This window comes from Pleurodeles waltl, chromosome 5 (genome assembly GCF_031143425.1).
Source record: "Pleurodeles waltl isolate 20211129_DDA chromosome 5, aPleWal1.hap1.20221129, whole genome shotgun sequence".
In the NCBI taxonomy this organism is placed as follows: domain Eukaryota; kingdom Metazoa; phylum Chordata; class Amphibia; order Caudata; family Salamandridae; genus Pleurodeles; species Pleurodeles waltl.
Window position 1 is genome coordinate 137097429 of NC_090444.1, and position 21614 is coordinate 137119042.

Below are 21614 nucleotides of genomic sequence, written 5' to 3' on the forward strand. Positions count from 1 at the left end.
AATAAATTCGATCCTTCATGAGTCACATATACCTTCCCATGTACACCGTTCCCCTTGAAGATAATGTTCATCCATTTCATTCCCACAATGTCGATTCTCTTACCACCATACCCAACCGCTTTCACATCTGCAGTCTGCAAATCTTCAATTCTTTCCCTCAAGGTTCCTTCATAAACATCTCTAGATATTAAGGTATACAAACTTCCGGAATCAACTAGCATCCTTACATTTTTAGTTTTAAGTGTTACATCACAATGAGGTTTCTTCAATAGACATAGACTTTCTTGCTTCAGATTTGTACAGCTTTCTGATTCAGCATCACGCAAATTGTCTACTGATATGCTGTTGATGGTTAGAACAATCTCTTCCTCATGTTCCCCTTGTATGCTATCTATTGATTTAACACTTTTATTCCACACTTTTCCTTTTGACCTACATACTTTGGCCAAATGAGCACGTCTACCACACGTTCTGCACGTCAAAGTACGCGCAGAACATACAGGACTTGAAGCAATATGACCCGGACACCCACATCTATAGCATAATATATTGAAATTCTTCTTCTCTCCCGTGTTACTAGCAGTACCCTTCTCATGTTTTATTGTCTTAAGTTGTTCTACTTCTACTGTGCTCTCTTTAGTTGATTCTCTCATGTGTGTTTTAGATTCGATTCCTTTCATCCAAGCTTCGGTGTGCTCCATACTTCTTGCTATTTGTATTGACTCCACTAACGAAGGGTCTATAGATAATAGTCTCTCTTTTACCTTTTTGTTATTAGTGCATCGCACTATTTGGTCACGAATGAGAGAATCAGTTAAATCCTGAAAGTTACATGTTACTGCTAACCCTCTTAGCGCAGCTACATAAGTCATCACATCTTCATCCAAACCTTGAACACGTGAAAAAAACTTATGACGTTCAAACAGGACACTAATTTTTGGCATAAAATGTTTTTCCAACATTTGTAAAGGCATATCATATAGATTTACGGGTTGTCGTTCACCTATACCCAAAGATACTTCTGGCAAGTCATCGTATATTCTCCTTCCTTCAGTACCCAAATGATGCAATAAGATTGCTTGTTTTCTAAGAGGATTGTATTTATCTCCTCCAATTGCCAATAAGTAAGTAGTAAAAAAAAATTTCTACCTCTTCCACGGAATGGACGGTTCGCCCGGTATTGGTAAAAAACATGGTGGAGCAGAAATACTTTGTTCAACCATACCTGTAAATAAGATAAAAATAACAAACTACCAAAATTTACTAAAATAACAATTCAAAATAACTAAGTAAAATAATTAATTAAAATAATAATAACTGTGCATGAGAGACACCGCAAGCCGTCTCCATCGCGCGCTGTATTTCTTTTTAACTGTGCGTGTCGAAAAAGATCGTTGGCAGCGCTCGTTTTTGGTTTAAACATGCGAAGCTCAAAATACTTTCTTAAAAATTACTGTCAAAATCAGTACAGCGGCAGCAATATAAAGGACATTATTCTGAAGCAATTAAAAATTAAAGCGGAAATATTATTCCGTAATCTCCAGCAGTTGAAGGATTAATTTTACAGTTCTTTTTTTTTGAAGAATCAAAGTAATGAAAACTCACGATTCTGTGCACTTCCTTAATGATCTATATGCTTCCGTTTCCTTGGTGTGCCGTACAAATTCCTTTCTTTCATAGATCCTTCTTCCAGATAGCTGGTCCAGGGGTTGGAGGTTATCGGTTCTTCTTACTCTCTGCCCCCTGCACAGAGTCCCTCATCGCCAAAATGTGTATGAACTCCACGCAGATGAAAGGAGATAACCTTTTATTTATAATTCTCTGGACAAAGTAATATTGCGATAAACCTCCAGCAAGAGCTCCTCTCCCATCCAGCTTCCAACTCCTTCTCCCTTCCACCATTCCAGAATCTCCACTCTCCTCCAATTCCAATCTCATCCTCTGAGATCATCACTACAGCCAGGCAAACAACTCTTGTCACCAATGGTGTACTTGCTTTTGGAGCAAACCTTACTTGCATTGTGATGGTTCTCCGGATATCATTTCTATCTCAATTTACCACTACCTTCAAGTACTGAATCAGTACTATGAAATCAGTGGTTGAAGTGTTCATACTGTGTAAACAGAGACCTGTTATAAATCCTTTTGATTTGGAGGAGGCAGTTTTGGGTATCCCCAAAAGTAGCTAGTGTGAGTGGGCCGCAGGTCCCACAATGTTTTGGGATGAGGACTCATTTAGATCCCTTCTGGTGAGAAGAAGTAGTTCTGCTCAGCAAATTAATTTTTTAATATTTCTCAATCCCAGGCAATGATACCTAATACAGGTGGGCACCATTTTTTTTTATAATTAAGTCCACATTATCAGATACATTTTATTGTTTAACACACTGAATTTAGGTTTGGAGATCTGAGCATGAATGGTAGGGCTTTGGGAGGCATGGTCAGGATGGCACCTGAGACTGACGAGTGGTGGTGAACTCTGCACTGAACACACGCCTGCCGGCAGTCTTGTGCAGTGCAGAGTCCCTCCTCGTCTGGAAGGGTTAGTCCTTCTCCACGAGGCACCCACAGATGACACCAGGCCCGGCTGGGATGCTATCGTGTGAAGTGAGGGAGACATAGCAGCAAACCTCGTGAGGCTCTGCCTGTGGTTCCAGTAGCCTGTGGTACTCCCAAGTCACAATGCATCACCCTTGCCTCTGAGGGTTAGGAGAGGCAGCGAATATGACTTCAGGGAGGACTTGCCAGTCAGCTGCCTGGAATACTGGAAGAGGGATTTCGAGGAGGCCTTTGTGGAGATGCGGCCACGTGGGCTAGAGGCATGTGGAGAACCAGTGAAATAAGGGTGACGTTCACAGACTGATCCAATGGGTGGCTGACATTGAGGGACACTCCCTCCTCAGAGTGTGAGGAAGAGCAAAATGAAAGAAAGAAAGGCCTTTTCCCCCAGTAATAGTGACCCTGAGGGTGGGGCTCTACTGCCATAAGGTGCTACCAGTAAAAGCAGCAGATAAGCAAAGGAACACTGGAGAACGGGCCAGAAGAAATTGGTAAAGGCATATCAACTGCAGTAAAAGGAGAGAGGGTCCCTTGCTCTGAATGGCCACAAGCACACATAAAGAGCTCATGTAGGGCTCCATAACAGGTTGGTCAACCCCTGTGCCATGAAGGTCAGTGAGGAGGGAATGCAGGGTGCTGCCTGACAGGGCTATCACCTGGAAGCCTCCTGTAATCCTACTGCATTGACTGAGTTGCACAGGCCAGATAGACCATTAGTCTGTCTCCAAGTGCACCATTACTTTGCATCCCTCAGTGAGGGAGTGCTTGAGAGCCCTGCAGGAATGCCCCCTTGGTCACCCAGGGGCACCAGGGGGGGCCTCTAGCCCTATTGCTCTCTGCACCTCAGACAACCCCTAGACTATGGTGAAACAGTGCAACCTTCAATGGGGCACCAAATAGCAGACAGTTGTATTATATGTGGAAGACTATGCATCCCTAAATGGCCTAATGCTCCCACTACTCACCGGTACACCAATTGCACACAAGAATTGATTGTTCTGCAACAAGGGGATGGATGTGTTTCCTAGGCATTGAATACGTAAGCCACACTATATCTGATTACAATCTGCTCAAGACTGTGGTTGCATGGGACAAGGAGTGCACACAGATACTAACCTGAAAACTACATGTAAGGGCGCTACAACACCTGGTGACCAGGGACATAATAGGCAAACACACTGAACAGAACTATGCGAACAATGACAATACTGCAACCAGCAGAGGGTGGAATTGGAAGCATTCAAAGTAGCCATCCAGGGCACATGTACCTAAACAAAATCTGTGCCAGAGAGATATGAGTTGAGGTCACCACAAGTGGAGGACATGATATTGAGGATGCCAGGAAGGAACACACAAAGCTGAAAGATTAGGGGGATCGAACTACAAAGAATGCATTGCCAAACAGAACTCAGAAGGGGACAAGGCAGGGGATCTGCTAGCTTGGCTCTTATATACCCTCATCCCTAGGTTACTAGTGGTAGACTTAGAGACAAATATGGAAACATACTTCATTCACAAGCAGGCATCAACACAGCCTTCCTGGAATATTAAAGGCCATTATATGCTGTAGATGACAGGATAATTGACCCCACACTGCAAGACTTCATAACAAGGTACCAATGCTGTGCTTAGGTCTCCTTCAGATGCTTGCCCTAGATGAGTCACTGATTTTACAAGAGGAATGAGCTGCCATCAATCAGGTGGCACTTAATAAAAAACCTGGCTCAGACTGCCTCCCGGTGGATTTCTACATGGTGCGTTCTTGCAAGCCCCTAATCCTCCTTCTTAGAAATTAGGTTTCTAGTTGGCAGAGGTATGCACCCTGTCCAAGTATGGACCACAATCCTAGTCAAGGTAAGTCAGTCACACTCCCTAAATGAATCTGTGCTCACCCTCTGGTAGACTGCCACGGAGCAGTCAGGCTTCACTTAAGAGGCAATGTGTAAACTATTTGCACAACAAATACACACAGTAGCACAATAAACACACCACAAAAAGGACTCCACACCAGTTTGGAAACATGAAGTATATTTATCTGAGTAAAACAAGACCAAAATGAAACAATTTCCAAACAGTGGAAGTCAAGATATGAATTTTGAAAGATTAAATGTAAAATAGTGCTTAGACGTCACTAGTGGTCAAAACGTCGTAAGGAACCGGTGCAAATCCAAACTTCATGCCAACTGCGATGGAGGGTAGGCCTGCTACAGAACACATGCAGAGTCCGCTGAAACAGTACCTAAGATGGAGCAAAGCTCCATCAGAGGGCATGATGCATCATTTCCGGTCCTCACAGTCAGGTTCTGCGTTGGTGTCAATCTCATTTGAAGTGAATAGATGCATCATAATTGAGCAGTGCACATTGTGAATCTGCTGTTGTTGAACAGCCTGTATGTCAATGTCTAAGGAGCAATGCATCAGAATTTCTCCAGCACTTGAGGTAGTGCGTCGGTTTTTGGATAAATCCGCTGCAAAACCCACTTTGAGGGCCAGGACAGGAGGGGGCACCTCAGGCAAGGGTAGGACTCATGAATGAGAGTCCATCAGCACCAGGAGAGTTGCAGATATTCTTTGATGTTCCTGAGACTGCAGAAGAACATCGGCAAACCCTTTGAGTCACTCTGGGAGGATGGGTCCAGTCCTTGTCCTCAGCAGGGCAGAGATCAGCAAGCAACAGGGCAGCTCAGCAAAGCAGAGAAGAAGTTCCTTGGAAGAGTCAGTCCAGGCAAAGTGACAATCCTTACAGCACAGCAGTCTTTATTCCAGCAGAATTCTTCCTAAGTCCAGGCGTGTACTGAAGTGGTGGGGTCAGAACCCCAGTGTTTATACCCAGGCTGCAGGTGCACAGAGTTGTAAGAGCAGAGAAATGTCCACTTTCTAAAAGTGGCATTTCTAAAATACCAATATTAAAACCATCTTTGTCAGCAAAGAGGATTTATCATTACCATTCCAATGATATGGAACATGACATAACTACTCTTTCTCAATCAGGAATTACAGTTTAAATGGGTAAAAGGGAATTTCCAATGTTAAACTATGACAGAGGTGGGCCTCACAGTAGCAAAAATTATATATGGGAGTTTTTTACTACCAGAACATGCAAAACTTACAAGTGCATGCCCTACCATTTCCTTACACAGCACCCTTCCCTATGGGCTATATGGGGCCTCACTTAGGGGGGATACCTTAACTGTAATAAAAGAGGAGGTTTTGGCTTGGAAAAGGGTTTTATATTCAATGTTGAAGAGGCAGTAAAACTGTACACACATGCTCTGCAGTGTTTGGCCAGAGCCATGATTAAGGGGCTACTGGAGTGGATGGCACAATGAGTGCTGCAGGCACGCTAGTAGCATTTATTTTACAGGCCATGGGCACATGTAGTGCACTTTACTAGGGACTTATAAGTAGGTCAATAGTACATGATTTAGAGGGGAGAACACAAGCATGCTAGCAGTGATTAGCAGTGGTAAAGACTAGAGATTCCTAAAACCAGCAAAAACAAGGTCAGAAAATAGGGGGAGACAGGCAAAAAAGTTGGAGGGAAGACCACCTTAAGTCTGTCAGGTCTAACACTGATCACTTCATGGGAGGGACAAGTAGTGGTGGAGGCCCACTGGTAGCATTTCATTTCTAGTCCTAGTGTATATGGTATACCACTTTACAAAGGATTTGAAATTAAATAGTTCAATTGGGTATGAGCCAATATTACAATGTTTAAAGGAGAGAGCACATGCACTTTAGCACTGATTAGCAGTGCTCAGAGTCGCAAAGCCAACAAAAACAAGTTCAGAAAAAGAGGAGGAGGAAGGCAAAAAGTTTGGAGAGACCCTTCAGATAGGGCCATTTTCCAACAGTAGCAAAGCCAAACATTAACTAACTAGTTCAGGTCATGCCAAGCTACGTATGTTCAATGATTCCAGTGAAATCCTGCCACAGGCTGTTGTTACATTGAAGATATACATGATTACAATTTTCTTTTATAATCTGTATCATGTTTTCAAGGTTTCTAAAACAGGACATTTGAATGCAGTTCAAATATTCTTCAGTAACATGTACCTTACCTCCTTATGGTTCTTAGGAGTGTAGATCTTGCTTCATTGTGGAAGGTAATAATGATACTTGTGGGTGGAAGATCTTTTCTATAGTGCAAAGTAGTACATCTGCGAACGAATAACCACGTTTAAGTTAAGTTGTTACACGTTAAAATGATATTAAACAACAAAGATAGCACTTGAAAACATTTCCAATTGTTTAAGACTCTTATTTGGGAACATCTAGCTTTCTGGCAAATGTCACTGAAACGTATTTATCATGATGTCTCTCCATGGCTACCTAAATGTCTTAATGAAAATAATATTATAGTTTCTATTTTAGTGCCTATGCAGCGCCATTTGGTGACAATAGTAATTAACAATCAGTGGCAGCTAACTTTTAGATATGTTTGTGACGTCGTTCCTAACAGACATAATCAAAAACAATGTTTCACAGTTGCTAATAACATACAATAGCATAAGTATGCATCTAAAAATGCTGAAACTTAGGTCTCAGAGCAATACCCCATAGTTTAGGCATGACTTTCGGCCAGATCCAGGAGTATGGAGCCCTTTGATGAAGACATCCACACATTTTCCCCTAACTCAAGTATTAATCCAGCCAAATAATATTTCTACTCCTGTGATACATTCATTTAATGCAGTCAGTGTGTCCACCAACTAGTTCACACACTTTTTTGGTACTCAGGTACAGGCCGCTCTAGTGGTCTGTGGGCCACACCTATTGTTTCCAATAAATTACATGCACTAGAATTGAGTTTTTGGCCTTCCCCTTGCTCATTGAAGAATGGCTTTGTTGGCTATCACATTTTCCTGGTCCTGATTTGATTGCCTTTTTCGCTATTCTTGTTTTTGTCCCGACCATAAGCGTTTAGGTATGACAGTGTTATGATTAGATGGGATATCCTTCCACTGCTAACGTGAGACCTTGCTGGAACTACTTTCTGTTCATTTCTCACTCCTCCCCCTCCTCCGCACTCCCCTCTCCAGCACACTTTTTTCAGCAGTTTTTGCCGTCTACCAGGCTGCCATTGAGTGGTTGTCTCAAACAGCATTTTTGACCATTTGAAGATGGATACATGGTTGTGTTCATGTCCTCGAACACGCCGTGGCACCTCTGAGTGGTGTTATTTTATTTTTTACAAATCCTATTTACAGATGGGTACCACAGATGCCCGAGCATCCTGGGCAGGCATCCCTAAATGTAATTTGCTAAAATATTGCAAATGCATTCAAAGATGGCTGCCATGGGTGCAAGAACATCTGCAGTGCCATCTCTGAATGCATTTAGTAATATTTTAAAAACCTTTTTCAAGTGGATTTCAGCAGATGCATGTGGCTTTATGACTACAATCTAAAAAAAAAGAAAAAAACTTCGCAAAGCCAATAGGTTTCACTCCTCCACTCTATTATATATTACACAGCTTGTTTATTAATTTCTGGATACAGGTAGAAACCGAATTTCTGTTTGAGATTCACATAGTGTTGTTCAGAATAATTTGTAGGGTTACACAGCAAGAACACTGCCTTTTCACTTTCATTTCTCAGCGCTGGGTCCACTCATGGGCCAGTGGGCACAGAAGCAGAGCACAGAGCGGTGAATAGAGAGTAGCAATGTCATTGTCACACCTGTGAATGGTGGAAGCCTGTGTGTCACTACAGACAGCAGTCTTTGAATGCTTAATTGTACTGTCACCAGATGGAGAAAGAGATCGGAAAAGCAGATATCAATACTCATTGGGACAGTTTCCGTCTCCCTAGATGCTGAGGAAAACAGGTGCTGGCAGAGGCTATAACCAGTCATTTGTCAGGGACTATTACCATGTTTTGTGGAAATTGTACTAGCAGGAACATCTGTGGATGTACCCACCAATAACTTGATTGCTGGTGTGACAAATCCACATTGGTTAATGAGCTGATGTGATAGACAATAGATTGTTAGCAATAGTGGTAATTCTTGGTAAATTGTTGGCTTCCGTAGCATGGCTGAGCACACTCCGAGCATAATGCTGTTCCTACCTTAATGGTGGTAATTACTAGTACATAATTACAAACCCTAGCATGATAGAGTTTATGAGAAACTGAGCTGTGACTGACCTCTCAACCATTCAATCAGCAAGTCCCTCCTTGGATAAGTATACATATGTTCCACGTAGAGTAAAAGCAAAACAGTATTGCATTATGAAAATAAATCCCGTACAATCCGCACACAGGTTTACTGAAACATTGGTTGAAAACACAGTAAAATGTAATAATCAAGAAGACATTGAAAACACAAAAAGAGGGTGGAGGGTTGAACATTATAAAAAAATAAGACATATCCAAAGAAAAGCATAAGATCAAAAAGACAAATTTTTCCTAAGGACTGTAGTACATCGAGTCATAGGCACCCTCTACATCGAATTAGGGATGCCCCTTGCACATAGGCGCTTTTAAATTAACAATTAAAAAGTTACAAAGATATATATATTATGCTGCGGACAAACTTGTTTTTATCAACTGCAGTGCTCCACTGATGTTCTCCACAGGTAGTAAATACGTGTGATGATCTGGAGCTACCAACATGATGATACTGACAATCAAATGAAATGTTAAAAAAATATCTGTCCTTTTTAATTGACTGAAGAGTTAGCAACTTTGCAGATATTTACTACACTGTCCGCAATGTATGGGAAGGCTTACTGATCCATATTTAATTCTAAACCTAAAGCAAATAGCTATTGGTGAGCGCTAATTTCTTTTGAGTGCAGCCACGTGGAGGTTATTTTGTGAGATGTTTTTTTTGTGGCCATTGGCTGCACAGTAGAAAGGGAAGTTCTTTGAAGAAGCAGCTGTTGACTGAACTGTTAAGGAGGCGCTGGCCTTTATATGTTATCCTGTAGACAGTTTGCAACTCACATTTACTAAGCTTGTTTTGGGACATCCACATGAGTGAAACGTGTCAAGGGCTAGCACCAAATAGATTGCAAGAAAATTGACAATTTTTTTTCACTTAAGGAAGGAATTGCAACTTTGTACAAATTGACTACACTGTCTGCTAAGATATGGGAAGCTAGTGAACTATATTTTATCTTTAATCCATGCTTTGGGATGTTGCTGAGTGGCAGTTTGTTATGAGTGCAGCCACATAGCCACTCCTTTGATGTAGCTGTAGACTCAGATTTACAATGAGAAATGTCCTTTAGAATGTTTGTGAATGTCGAACAAAGGGCAACTTTGTGGGTGCCCAAACCATTTCCGGTGACCATCCCTTGCCTCTGCCCAACCAAGTCCGTTTATCACATCTCTTTCCTATACTTAGCAGCTATGGAAAATCCAGCCAAATTCTGAATTTTGCGAAGTTTAAAGATCCATCCATGCCAAAAGATTCTGCAGGTATGCCATTTGTTGGACAAATAACACTTTTTATGCACATACGTTCAATCAATCAATCAAAAAAAAATTACAGAGCACGCTACTCACTGGTGGGGGGGAGAAGGGTTATTGTTCGAACAGCCACGTCTTGAGGTTTTTTCTGAAGAGCAGGAGGTCCTGGGTCTTGCAGAGGTTGGTGGGGAGGGAGTTCTAGACCTTGGGGGCGAGGTAGGAGAAGGATCTGCCTCCAGTGGTGGCGCGTTGGATGCAGGGGACTGTGGCGAGTGCGAGGTCGGCGTACGGAGGTGGTGAGTGGGAGTGTTCACTCTTTCGTTGAGGTAGGTTGGTCCAGTGTTGTGGAGGGATTTGTATGCGTGGATGAGGATTTTGAAGGTGATCCTCTTGTTGGAGGAAGCCAGTGAAGGGATCTGAGGTGTGACAAGATGTGTTCATGGTGTGGGAGGTCCAGGATGAGGCAGATAGCTGTGTTCTGGATTCTCTGGAGTTTGCGTTTGAGTTTGAGTGTGGTGCCGGCGTAAAGGGCGTTCCCGTAGTCCAGCCTGCTGCTGATGAGTGCGTGGTTGACGGTCTTTCTGGTCTCTATGGGAATCCATTTGAAGGTTTTTTGCAGCATGACGAGTGTGTTGAAACAGGAGGAGGTGACGGCATTAACTTGCTAGGTCATGGAGAGGGAGGGGTCCAGGATGATGCCGAGGTTGCGTGCGTGGTTTGCAGGGGTAGGTGGGGGGCCTAGGGTGGTGGGCCACCAGGAGACATCCCAAATGGTTTTGTTGGGGCCAAAATGATGATTTCGGTTTTGTTGGAGTTGAGCTTTAAGGTGGTTTGCTGTCATCCATGTGGCGGTGTCAAGGATTGCAGCATGGAGGTTGGTTTTGGAGGTGGTAGGGTTACGGGTGATGGAGATGATGAGCTGGATGGATTCTGTGTGGTTGGAGGATGTTGGCGAGCAGAGTCATGTAAATGTTGAAAAGGGTAGGGCTGAGGGAGGACTCTTGGGGGACTCCGCAGATGATTTTGGTGGCTGTGGAGTGGAAGGGAGGGAGGCGGACTTTCTGGGTTCTTTCGGTGAGGAAGGTCTAGGGCTTTGTGTCGAATCCCTGCGTTGTGGAGGCGTGTGTAGAGTGTTTGATGGCAGACAGTGTCAAAGGCAGCGGAGAGGTCCAGGAGGATGAGTGCGACGGTCTCGTTTACTTTACAGCTCATAAGTGTCTTTGAATTGTGCAATTATTTTAATGGCAACGTTCATGGACCCTAATAAAATGTGGACGGAGTTTTGGGATGATATTTAACGGACCCAATGAAATTCGACTTTAGTGGTTCCTAAATGGTCGAATCTGATAAATAGCTCCCAATTGCGAATTTGTCCCGGACAGCGGGAACTAATATTCATATATTGATACTTGATCCACCAAAATTTAAATGTCCCAGTAACTCTTGCTCGTTTTCCCTGATAAATTTCAGCAGGTTTGACCTAGTGGTGTTAGTGACCAATTCCTAATGGTGATATGTGTGGTACCAGGAGTTACTGCACGCAATGCAATTATCCCAGCCGCTCGCAATGAGGACCTTAGTATCAACATTCTGCACGAGAGCAAACTCTGGACTCTAGGAACATATAAAATAATTTGTAATTCAATTGAGGCTTTTTTTGTTATCATTTTACAAGAACATCACACACAGCGTGAAATAATCTTTTAAGCCATGTGTTAGTTCATCAACCATGGCCCACATTGATTTTTTCAGTTTATGCATTAGCAATCCCAATAAATTATGATTTAAATTGTCTAACTGTGTCTGAACCCTTCCTTAGTGATTTCACACAACACAGCTTCTTGAAAACTTCTCCTTGAATACTAAATGATATGGTCTTTAAGTAGGAAAATAAATCAATTACAACAGAGTAACACGTGTCCTTTCACAGAAATACACATTTTCCATCAATACTCTTATCAGCTAATTAAGAAAAACTAGGCAGTGGGAAATACAGGTTTTTGTTCTCAAACCAAAAACTTACCACAAATCTATCTTGAGGCCTTTTAAGTTGTTACATGGTTGTGAATATCATCAGGAAGTCACATGTGTGCCTTGAATCGGCATTCTCCAGCCTAGTTCCAGGAAAGCCAGATCAAGCAGCGGTTTGGGAATAACTGCTGTAGATATGAGTCAGCCATTAATCTTGTCTTTGTGGAGCTCTGCTGGACACCCCTGACTTAATTCAGAGATATTGTTGCAAATGAGTTCTGCCCATTTAGTACTGCAGGATTTGTTTTTGCTTTAGATCACTCGGTTTGTGGATCTTTATTGTTGGTGTGTCTCCCTACCATAGTTTCACTCTCAGTAATTTCATGTTAAATTGATCTGCACATGTTTACTCCCAGTGTCTGCCTTTTTAGGATGAGAGTGCTGTGAAACAGCTAGGGTAAGGGGCATTGGGCTGGTTACATGTGAACATATGTGCACACATGTCTGAGCACATGAGCAGGCTGCACATGAGAGACTACAGATGTGTGCAGCCTGGCAGATGCCCACAGCTAACCTGCCAGTGGCAGTTTTAAACTGCAAATTTAACCTGACCAAATACCACATTTGAAATACCTAAACCTTGATTTTAAATACTAAAGTTACTCATATGTGGGCCTTATTGCCCTTTAGGGCAGTGTGCATGATATCTAAAAGTAGAACATGTAGAAATAAATGTTGAACATGTGCTTACAGAGTTTTACTGTAGCAAGGATGGCTCCTGCCATACAGAATCATTGGGCTACATTGTTACATTTATTTAATTCTAAGTTTTGATTGGTACCAGGAAGGGAAACACTTTTTCACACATATGAATTGTGTAATTTAAAATCTTCTTTAATGGTACAGCCAGATTTTAAAGAATTCTTTTGGAAATGCCACTTTCAGAAAGTTGGAATTTTCTTGTCTAAAGTTTCTGGGGCCTTGCTGGGAGATTTAAGCGGTCTTGGTGGGTAATGGCTCTCCCACTAGGAAACGTGTATTGGGACCAGACAGTGCCCAAAAGGGCCTGGGTGTAAAGGAGGATGGATCTTCCTGATAGGATGGCTAGGGAGTAGCCCTTGCTGGAATGAAGAAAAAACAAACAAATGATGGATGGAATGCTGAACAAATCAAACATTAACCCCCAGCCACAGATCTGGGTTAAATACATCATTTTTCTGCTCATCACGCCACTCCAGTTTGGACCCAACCATATCAGTCTTGTCCCTACTGCCCATGGTAACAGTCCAGCCCAAACCTCCAGATCAGGTCCTCCCTGGACCGGAAGCAAGCATCCTGGGACTGGTGTTGGGGCATCACCTCTCATCAGCCAAGCTAGCTTGAGTCCAGTGGCACAGTGATCACGGGACCCATGTCTGGGCATACCCTTCCCACTTAGATTGACAAAATCAAAATAACAGATGATGGACAGAATGCTGAACAAATCAAACATTCACCCCCAGTCACACATGTGGATCGGCCATCTACAGGCTGGGCATAAATACAGCATCCCCAAAACATGAATGAGAACAAGACCATGGACCTGGACTTTTATGGCGGCAACACCATGGACAGCCGGAAGGACAAGCCCTCTGATGGACTGATGACTCAGTCTGCAGCTGGCCCCAGAACTATTAGGTCTGTCAAGGGCAAGTGATGATGGCTCCCATACACATGCTGAGGACCACCTGGGGAAAGACCTGGACATCTGTGCGCAAGTAGACAGAGGGGAGCAGCAGGAACCAGGCACAGAAGACAGTTGATGCAGGGAGCCAGTGATGGCAGCTCTCTCCAGTGTGCACCACTCTTTGGAGGCCAGGAGGCCTGTGCAAACTGATCTAGATGGCTATGGCACATCACCAGCAGCAAAATGAGCACTAGCTCTTTGAAATTAACTAATTGGGGCCTAAAATATTCACTTTTAATGTTTGTTGCCTCATAACTGGACACTTTAGTGGCAATCTTTGTCTTAGCATCTTTTGGGACTAATGGACCCCAAGTACGTGCTCTTGGTTTACTGAAGCAGGTGAGATGATGATAGTTTGGGAAAATTTTAATTGTCTAAGGATAACCTAAAAAAACTATAAAAACTATAAGTTGAATCCTTGGCAAGATTAAAAACAAAAAGGAGGTCTTATTGGACATAAGTAGTCTGTACGTTCATGAACCGGTCAGCATGTTTGCTGATTTGCCAAGGAGGAGTCAGTGGCAATTTGATAAGGGCCTGTGGAACCCAAATCTACTAGTGGGCTCTGTGAGAGAGATGTGATAAATATGCCCCTACAAAACGGTAGTGTGATTGCACACCTAACAATTTGAGGATTAGTCCACATTTAGGAACTTATGCTTCCTTCTTCAAGTAGTGATCTTCATTGTAGTTGGTCCAAACTCTTGTAGGATACAAGGACACTGGACAACCAGTTTAGCTATTTGCTTAGGTGTGAGTGGCCTGGCGATTTGCCTACCCATATCCAATGGGTCCTGGATCTATCCTTCCTTAAAAGGATATATCTTGTGGCCTGAATGGTCAATATGAATAATTGTTCAGTGTCAAACCCATTTTATGTAGCAGTAACAGAACGTCACACTATTTATATTGAACACCTAGTTCACACCTAGCTTAACTACATGAATGTGGATGGATTCAAGCCCAACTTTTATTCAATATCAAGTTTCTTGGATTCTCCTTGGACACCGATTTCACACACAAGGCCAATACAACCAAGATAGCCTGGTACCAGCTCTCACACTCAATGAAAGTCAACCATTCTTCCCAGAAAGTAACTTCAATATTGCAGGTCAACCCTTCATACTCTCACATTTGCATGTTGCGATGCCTACTCCATGGCCTTGGAGGCTCTGTTAGCCCCCTTAAGTGCATAATACCTTCAGCAGCATGCCTCATAAAAGGTCTGAAGAGATATAGCCACATCACCCACACCTGGAGGGCACTACACTGACTGCTTTGCCAGCTCGCACCATCTTCAAAACAAGCTGCATAATCTACAAAGCCATCACGACTGGCACTACTGAATTTCTGGCTCACAACCTCACCATCTATAGTGATTCTCAGCCCATCCACAGCCACAACACTGTCAGACAGGAGATAAAGAGGTCCAAAAAAAAGATAAAACAAAGCAAAAGGCATTCCTATGGATTCATCCAGGTTCTGAAACAAAATCCCCATGTCCAAGAAGGCTTCCCGAACCCAGCTCCAGCTGAAGAAAGAACAGAAGATATACCTCCTAAAGAACATTACATCATAATACATTAACAGGCCACTTTTTCTCTTAGAAACAATCTAACTTTTCAATCATTTATTGCCTTTGCTTTTACCTTGGGCCCTGTACAAAACTCCACTGCCTGTCAGCGAGGTTCACACTCTATAAATACCACACACACACACATACATACATTAATAAATACTTACACATACACATAAATACACACATAGAATAAAATGTAAACTATAGGGAGGGGTGAATGAAATTATCCAGTTGTCAGATTGGTAGCCATTTAACGTTAATTTCTAACTGAGAAGAAAGTTGCCTTTGTTGTGTTTGAACACAACAGGAAATAAGTTCATGCCTTTGTGCAGCAAGCTCAAAGAGACTTACATGTATTGATCGTGCTCTTGGGCAAAAGATCAGAAGGACAGCTACAATAGGTAGAATCCCAACTTCAAACAAGAGTCCAAAGGATTTGCTGTCACATCTGTTGTAGACATGAGTTGTGAAAGTTATGCGAAGATCAGCCAAGCAGTGGGTGCTGACTTAAACATTGAAAACATTCAGAACACATAAAACTTTGAAAGTTGTGGTGGTATTCTTCAGGCGAAAAGAAAGAATTCTTTTAGTACAGGACCTTATTTATTCAAGAAACCATGAATCAAAAAAGTGGCATTTAGAGTCAAGCATTTTCAGAGCAATACCGCAGAGCAGGTTACAGGTGTAAGCAGTAAACAGGAGCACTAGTGAATATGATAAATGATTGGCAGGTTCTGGTAAAATTAGTTCTACATTTCCAATGTTTGATATGCAGCAGGTGCAAAACAAGAAGCTGCACACAGGTGCATGGCTCATTTGGATTGGCTGACAAGACAGCAGTAATTTTCCTTTACCACATAAAAGTGGCACATACATTGAGTATAGTACACACATTTCCAAAAAATACCAGAGTCTATATTACAGAAGTGACCGGTGGCGCCAGTTTTACTCACCCTTAGGGCTCTTCGGTATTAAAGAAATGGCTACAGACTCTGGTGCGGCCCCTTCTGTAATGCCAATAGTGCTGGTGCAAATATAGTGCCAGCGCTATCACCAGAGGGTGTTCCCTCATTTGCATGGAGGCATGTCCCCATGCAAATGAGGAAATCTCTTTGCCTCTACGTTTGTGCCGTATTATTGACGCAAAGCAGATGTCAGGAGGTGCACCGACAGTGCCCTACCTTAAAGGTGCTGCACTGATGGTTCGTCCCCTAATGGCAGCCCTCTGATGGGAGGAAAGGGGGTCTCCTTGGCCCCTCAGACATCCCCTGGCAGGCATGTGCAGTAACTCACTGCACCCATCAGCAAGGGGAACTCTAATCCCCCTTAAAAGGGCAAGTGGTTTTCTTCCTGCGCAGTGAAAAACTGAGCTGCTTTAAATCAGCCGATCCGTTTTTCAAACAAATCCGCTGCCCCCAGGGCAGTGCAAGTTCGTGACTGCCCTGGGGGCAGTGCATTCATGCTAATACGCTGTATTTTCCTTGTCTGGGCATGGTGCACCCAGCACAAATAAGTAAAATGCACCATATCTGTGATTCGGCCAAAAATGGCTATCCCTCCCTAATGGATGATGGAATGAGGTTCAGAATTGTAACCTTTTTACTAAGATGTAAATTTGATGAGTGGAGGAAGTGTTCCCTTATCACAGCAAAGGAGTTTCTCTTGGTGTGGGCATGTATCCTGGTGAGACCATACATCTTGCAAACAGGGTACGACCTGCAAGGTTATCATTGTGGGAGAATTCAGGAAAGCATATCATGGGATTTTGCACTGATTGGTATTTCACAGCTGTTAGAAATTGGATTGTTGGTTGAGAAGGGTGTGAGTCCCCCTAAAGCAACAGTCACAAAAACTTAGTTAAGGTAAACTACAAAAATCACTTGATTAACCTGTGCTTAACCCTCTGTTACATTGGCACAAAAGCAGTCTGGCTTAAGTTATAGGCAATGTGTACATTTATGCAACACACAAACAGTAATAATGTGAAAACTCCACACAAGAAAAAACCCGTACCAATATAGAGAATAGAGTAAATGTTAATAAATTATTTGACATCAAAATGACGAAAATCAAAACAGTAGAACATTTTAAAGTTTAAGGTAAAAACCAGTGACTAAAAGATCAAAGTGCCAACCGTGGACGTATGGTCCCGTCAGAACAGGTCAAAGTTTAAAAATATGGAGGAGGAGGAGTTGCTGTCAGGGAGCCAATGGATGAAGTTGCAGTGAAGATTCCCAGTTTGGACTTGGTCTTTTTTTCCACGAGGCCTAACACCCCTTCGGTGAAGGACCACTGAACATGATTTGCTGCTGCCGAGAAGAACATAGCAGGAGCAGCCGCAAAGTGAGGCTGACCTTTGATGCACTTTGGGCTGACATGAGCAGTTTGGTCCTGATCTCATCCTGACTCTTAGAGCAGAAATTTGCCAAAAGAACTCACTTAGGCTGGGTCCAGATGTTAGTTTGAGATGATTGAAGCCTTTTCTGCCCTAGAGGATCTGATCAGGAGGCTGACTAACTAGCCTTTGCAGTCACTGTGGTAGTCCTGTGCTCAAGAAGTGGAACAGGGCTCGAACAGCAGGCCAGGACTCTGAGGATTCAAGAAAGGCACTAGAAAGCAAAGTAGTCCTTATAAGTACAGCAACATAGTCTTTTGAAGTACATAGCAGGCCACAGCAGCAGGCAGTCCCCTGAGAGTCCTTCCGCAGGTCTAGAAAGTGAACTGAAGTGTGGGTCTCAGGGTCATATTTCTATACCTGGTGCCTTCTTTGAATTCAGAGAAGTTTCCAGAGAATTCCCCTTAAAGTGTTTGAAGTCTCCTGACTCCCCTGCCCTTGCTCCAGGCTGGCTGCATGAACAATGCAGTGGTGACAAGTCCTTGTGTGAAAGCAGTGCACAGCCTATTGATTTGATAGTGGGGCTGTGCCCAGCTCTGCCCCCTTTCTGACACTGGTGGCCCATTCAGGCACACCTAACCCCTCGATTGTGCTGTTGTCTGGAAGGAATAAACAAAGTCCAACTGCCTACTACAACCAGTCAGGTGACCTATAAACAGGCTGCAGGAACCAAGTAGTTAGGGCTGGAAAATGCCAAATTTCTAAAAGTGGCAACCTCTCTTTACCATTAAAGGGGGTTTTAAATTACAATTTCTCAGACACCAAGCATGACATGTTTCCATGTTCCCAATCAAAGGTTATCACGTATTAATTGTAATAGGGTGACCCAATGCTATCCTATGTAAAAGGTGGGCCTCACTTTAGCGAAAAATGAGTTTAAGAGTTTTTCACACCTGGACAGGTGAAACGTAAAAGAACGTGTCAGACCTTTTAAATAAAGTGCATCCTGCCGTATATTGGTTACCTCAGGCCTTATGCATGCTGCCCTATATTGGTTACCTCGGGCCTTATGTAGGGGTGAATAAGAATAAACAAAAGGGGAGTTTAAGGCTTTGTAATTGGGTCATATTACCAAGTTGAACTGGCAGTTTAAAACTGAATTCAGGCTGCAATGGGAGACCCGGGACATATTTGAAAGGGCTACTTAAGTGGGTGGCACAATAAGTGCTGTTGTCCCACTAGTAGCATTTAATTTATAGGCCCTAGGTACATAGTATACACAGTACCCAGTCTTATAAGTACATTAAATTTGCCAATCAGGTGTAAGCGAACTTTAACATGCTTAAAGGAATAAGCACAAGCATGTTAGCATTGGTTAGCAGTGGTAACGTGCACAGAGGTCTAATGCCAACAAAAATGAATTCAGAGAAAATAGAAGTATGGAGGCAAAAGGTTTGGTGGTGTCCCTGCAGAGATAGCCAAGTCCAACACAACACCCCTCTAGTCTAAAGCCAGGGTACATGATTCAATACTTTCATGGGATTCCCTGCTCAGGTGATAGAACGTGGTCAATGGTTTTCTACGGCAGAGGCACTTGTCAGTTCTTTGCCCTTCTGATTCCTCTGTCTCCTGAACCACTGGACTGATCCATCGGGGATCACCTCTCCTCACTTGTGGACCCCATCTGTGTATCACCTAACCTTAATTTGCTAACAGTTGCATCCAAGTTGTCTGACAGTACCTCCATGGCCAACAAAGTGATATGGCCTATTCCACCCCCTGAATCAGACTTCTGTCTTCAGATGAAGTAAAACTCTAAGGCATCAACCAACAGAGGCCCATTACCACAGTCAGTGTCAAGAACCAGGCCCACTGCCTAACCAGGAGTCTCTCACACCTGAGGTTCCTCAGAGTGGAGGCAACAGCCCTGGGTGTAAGACACCCTTCCCTTCTTCTGCTCTGTCACCCTCATCCACCAATATCTAACTCAGGCCCTTAGTGATAAGGGCTGCTTTCATGGGAGTGTTGCACATCTAGTAAGCCGCCTCTAAATCCAATAGGCTATATCTCCCGAAGGTCTTCTGGGACACAATGCATTCTTAGGGCTACCTCATAGGCTGTGACCCACCTATCAATATCATTCCCCACCTCAAAGCTGGGCACCAGGCCTTTGGGTGGGAGGCCCCTTTTTCCTCCACTGGACACTGTGGGGCATATTTATACTCCGTTTGCGCCGGAATTGCGTCGTTTTTTTTGACTCAATTCCGACGCAAAACTAACTCCATATTTATACTTTGGCGTTAGACGCGTCTAGCGCCAAAGTCCATGGAGTTAGCGTCATTTTTTAGCGTGGACACCTACTTTGCGTTAATTATATGCAAGGTAGGCGTTCCCGTCTAAAAAATCGACTCCGAGGCATGTGCGTCGGATTTATACTCCCGGGCAAAATTCACGCCCGGGAGTGGGCGGGTCAAAAAAAATGACGTACGGCCGCTTTTGTGCCGTTTTTTAGTGCCTGCAAAAGGCAGGCGTTAAGGGACCAGCCCAGAGGTGCCCTCCCATGCCCCCAGGGACACCCCCTGTCACCCTTGCCCACCCCAGGAGGACCCCCAAGGCTGGAGGGACCCATCCCAGGGACATTAAGGTAAGTTCAGGTAAGTGTTTTTTTAAAAAAAAAATTGTGGCATAGGGGGGCCTGATTTGTGCCCCCCTACATGCCACTATGCCCAATGACCATGCCCAGGGGACAGAAGTCCCCTGAGCATGGCCATTGGGCAAGGGGGCATGACTCCTGTCTTTGCTAAGACAGGAGTCATTTCTATGGGGGTTGGGAGTGAAAAAAAATGGCGCAAATCGGGTTGAGGCGAAAAAATTGCCTCAACCTGACTTGCCCCATTTCTTGATGCCCAAGCCCCATATCCCCCTACGCCGGCGCTGCCTGGTGTACGTCGGGTTTTTTAACGCACACCAGACGGCGCAGGCGGCTAACGCCGGCTAACGCCGGCTAACGTCATTCGATAAATACGGCGCCCGCATGGCGCTTCAGAATGGCGTTAGCCGGCGCTAATTTATTTTACGCAAAACTGCGTTAGCGCAGTTTTGCGTCAAAAAGTATAAATATGGGCCTGTGTTGTCGCTGCCACCATTTCTGCTGGACTCTTGTTTGAGCTTTAAGTCCAGCTCCTTGAGACTCACTTCATGAGCCCACAAAAGGTTTTTTTTTCCTCCAGAGCTAACTTCCTCTCCTCCAGGGCCCTTTCCTAGTCTCTCTCTGCCTCAGCCACTCTCTCTTTTGCAGCCAGTTTCAGTTGGGCCAGCTGCAGCTTGAGCTCCCTTTCAGCTTTCATGTCCTCCAGCTTCTGAGGGGACAAGGGGTGGACTTCTGTGTCGGACCCAGCACAGGTTCTCTCTCCTGTGGATCTCCCACTCCACTCTGTTTCTGTGCCAAGGGCAGAAGATGCTTCTTTTTTCCAGCTCTGCAGCTGTTGCAAAGTTATCCTCCTCAGCCTGTATTTCCTTCCATCCTCATCCATTTCTTCCTCCTTATCATCATCCTCTTATGCTGCAGCTTGCATTTTGTGGACCTCCTCCTAGGCTCTGACGGCTGTCTGATACTCAAACATTGGAGAGCCCTTTTAGTCTCCTCTCCCTATACAACATTTTCAGCTCATCCATACTGTAGCTTTCAATAGTTTCAATATCCAAATCGATCTTTGCAGGCAGAAGTCAGAGGGGCACAAAGTTGAATCAGGAATTACATTTGGAAAAAGGAAGAATGTGACCAATCATGGGGAACTGAAGAAAATTTTATCTGGCATCAAATTATTTATATGGGATTTTTGTGTTACTGAAATCATGTATGGTACTGCACAAACACAAGTCTTTGAGCCCACTGTGCAATACCAATGTGAGAGACTGGATTGTTAGCAGAGTAGGCTTGACTTAAAGGCAATATGTAAACTACTTATGCAGCACACAAGCAGTAATTCAATGAAAATACTACATGAGAAAAATCCCACAAAATTT

At 43.6% G+C, this 21614-nt stretch overlaps 1 protein-coding gene across 2 annotated transcripts in view; it reads right to left on the reverse strand.

Moving 5' to 3' along the window:
• GALNT14 (polypeptide N-acetylgalactosaminyltransferase 14) overlaps positions 1–21614 on the reverse strand; it is a 1192033-nt gene that overhangs the window by 549532 nt on the left and 620887 nt on the right. For both annotated transcript variants that reach the window (XM_069233809.1, XM_069233810.1), the window contains exon 3: positions 6621–6719. In XM_069233809.1, the coding sequence (XP_069089910.1) occupies positions 6621–6719 (99 nt within the window). The remainder of the gene's footprint in view (positions 1–6620; positions 6720–21614) is intronic.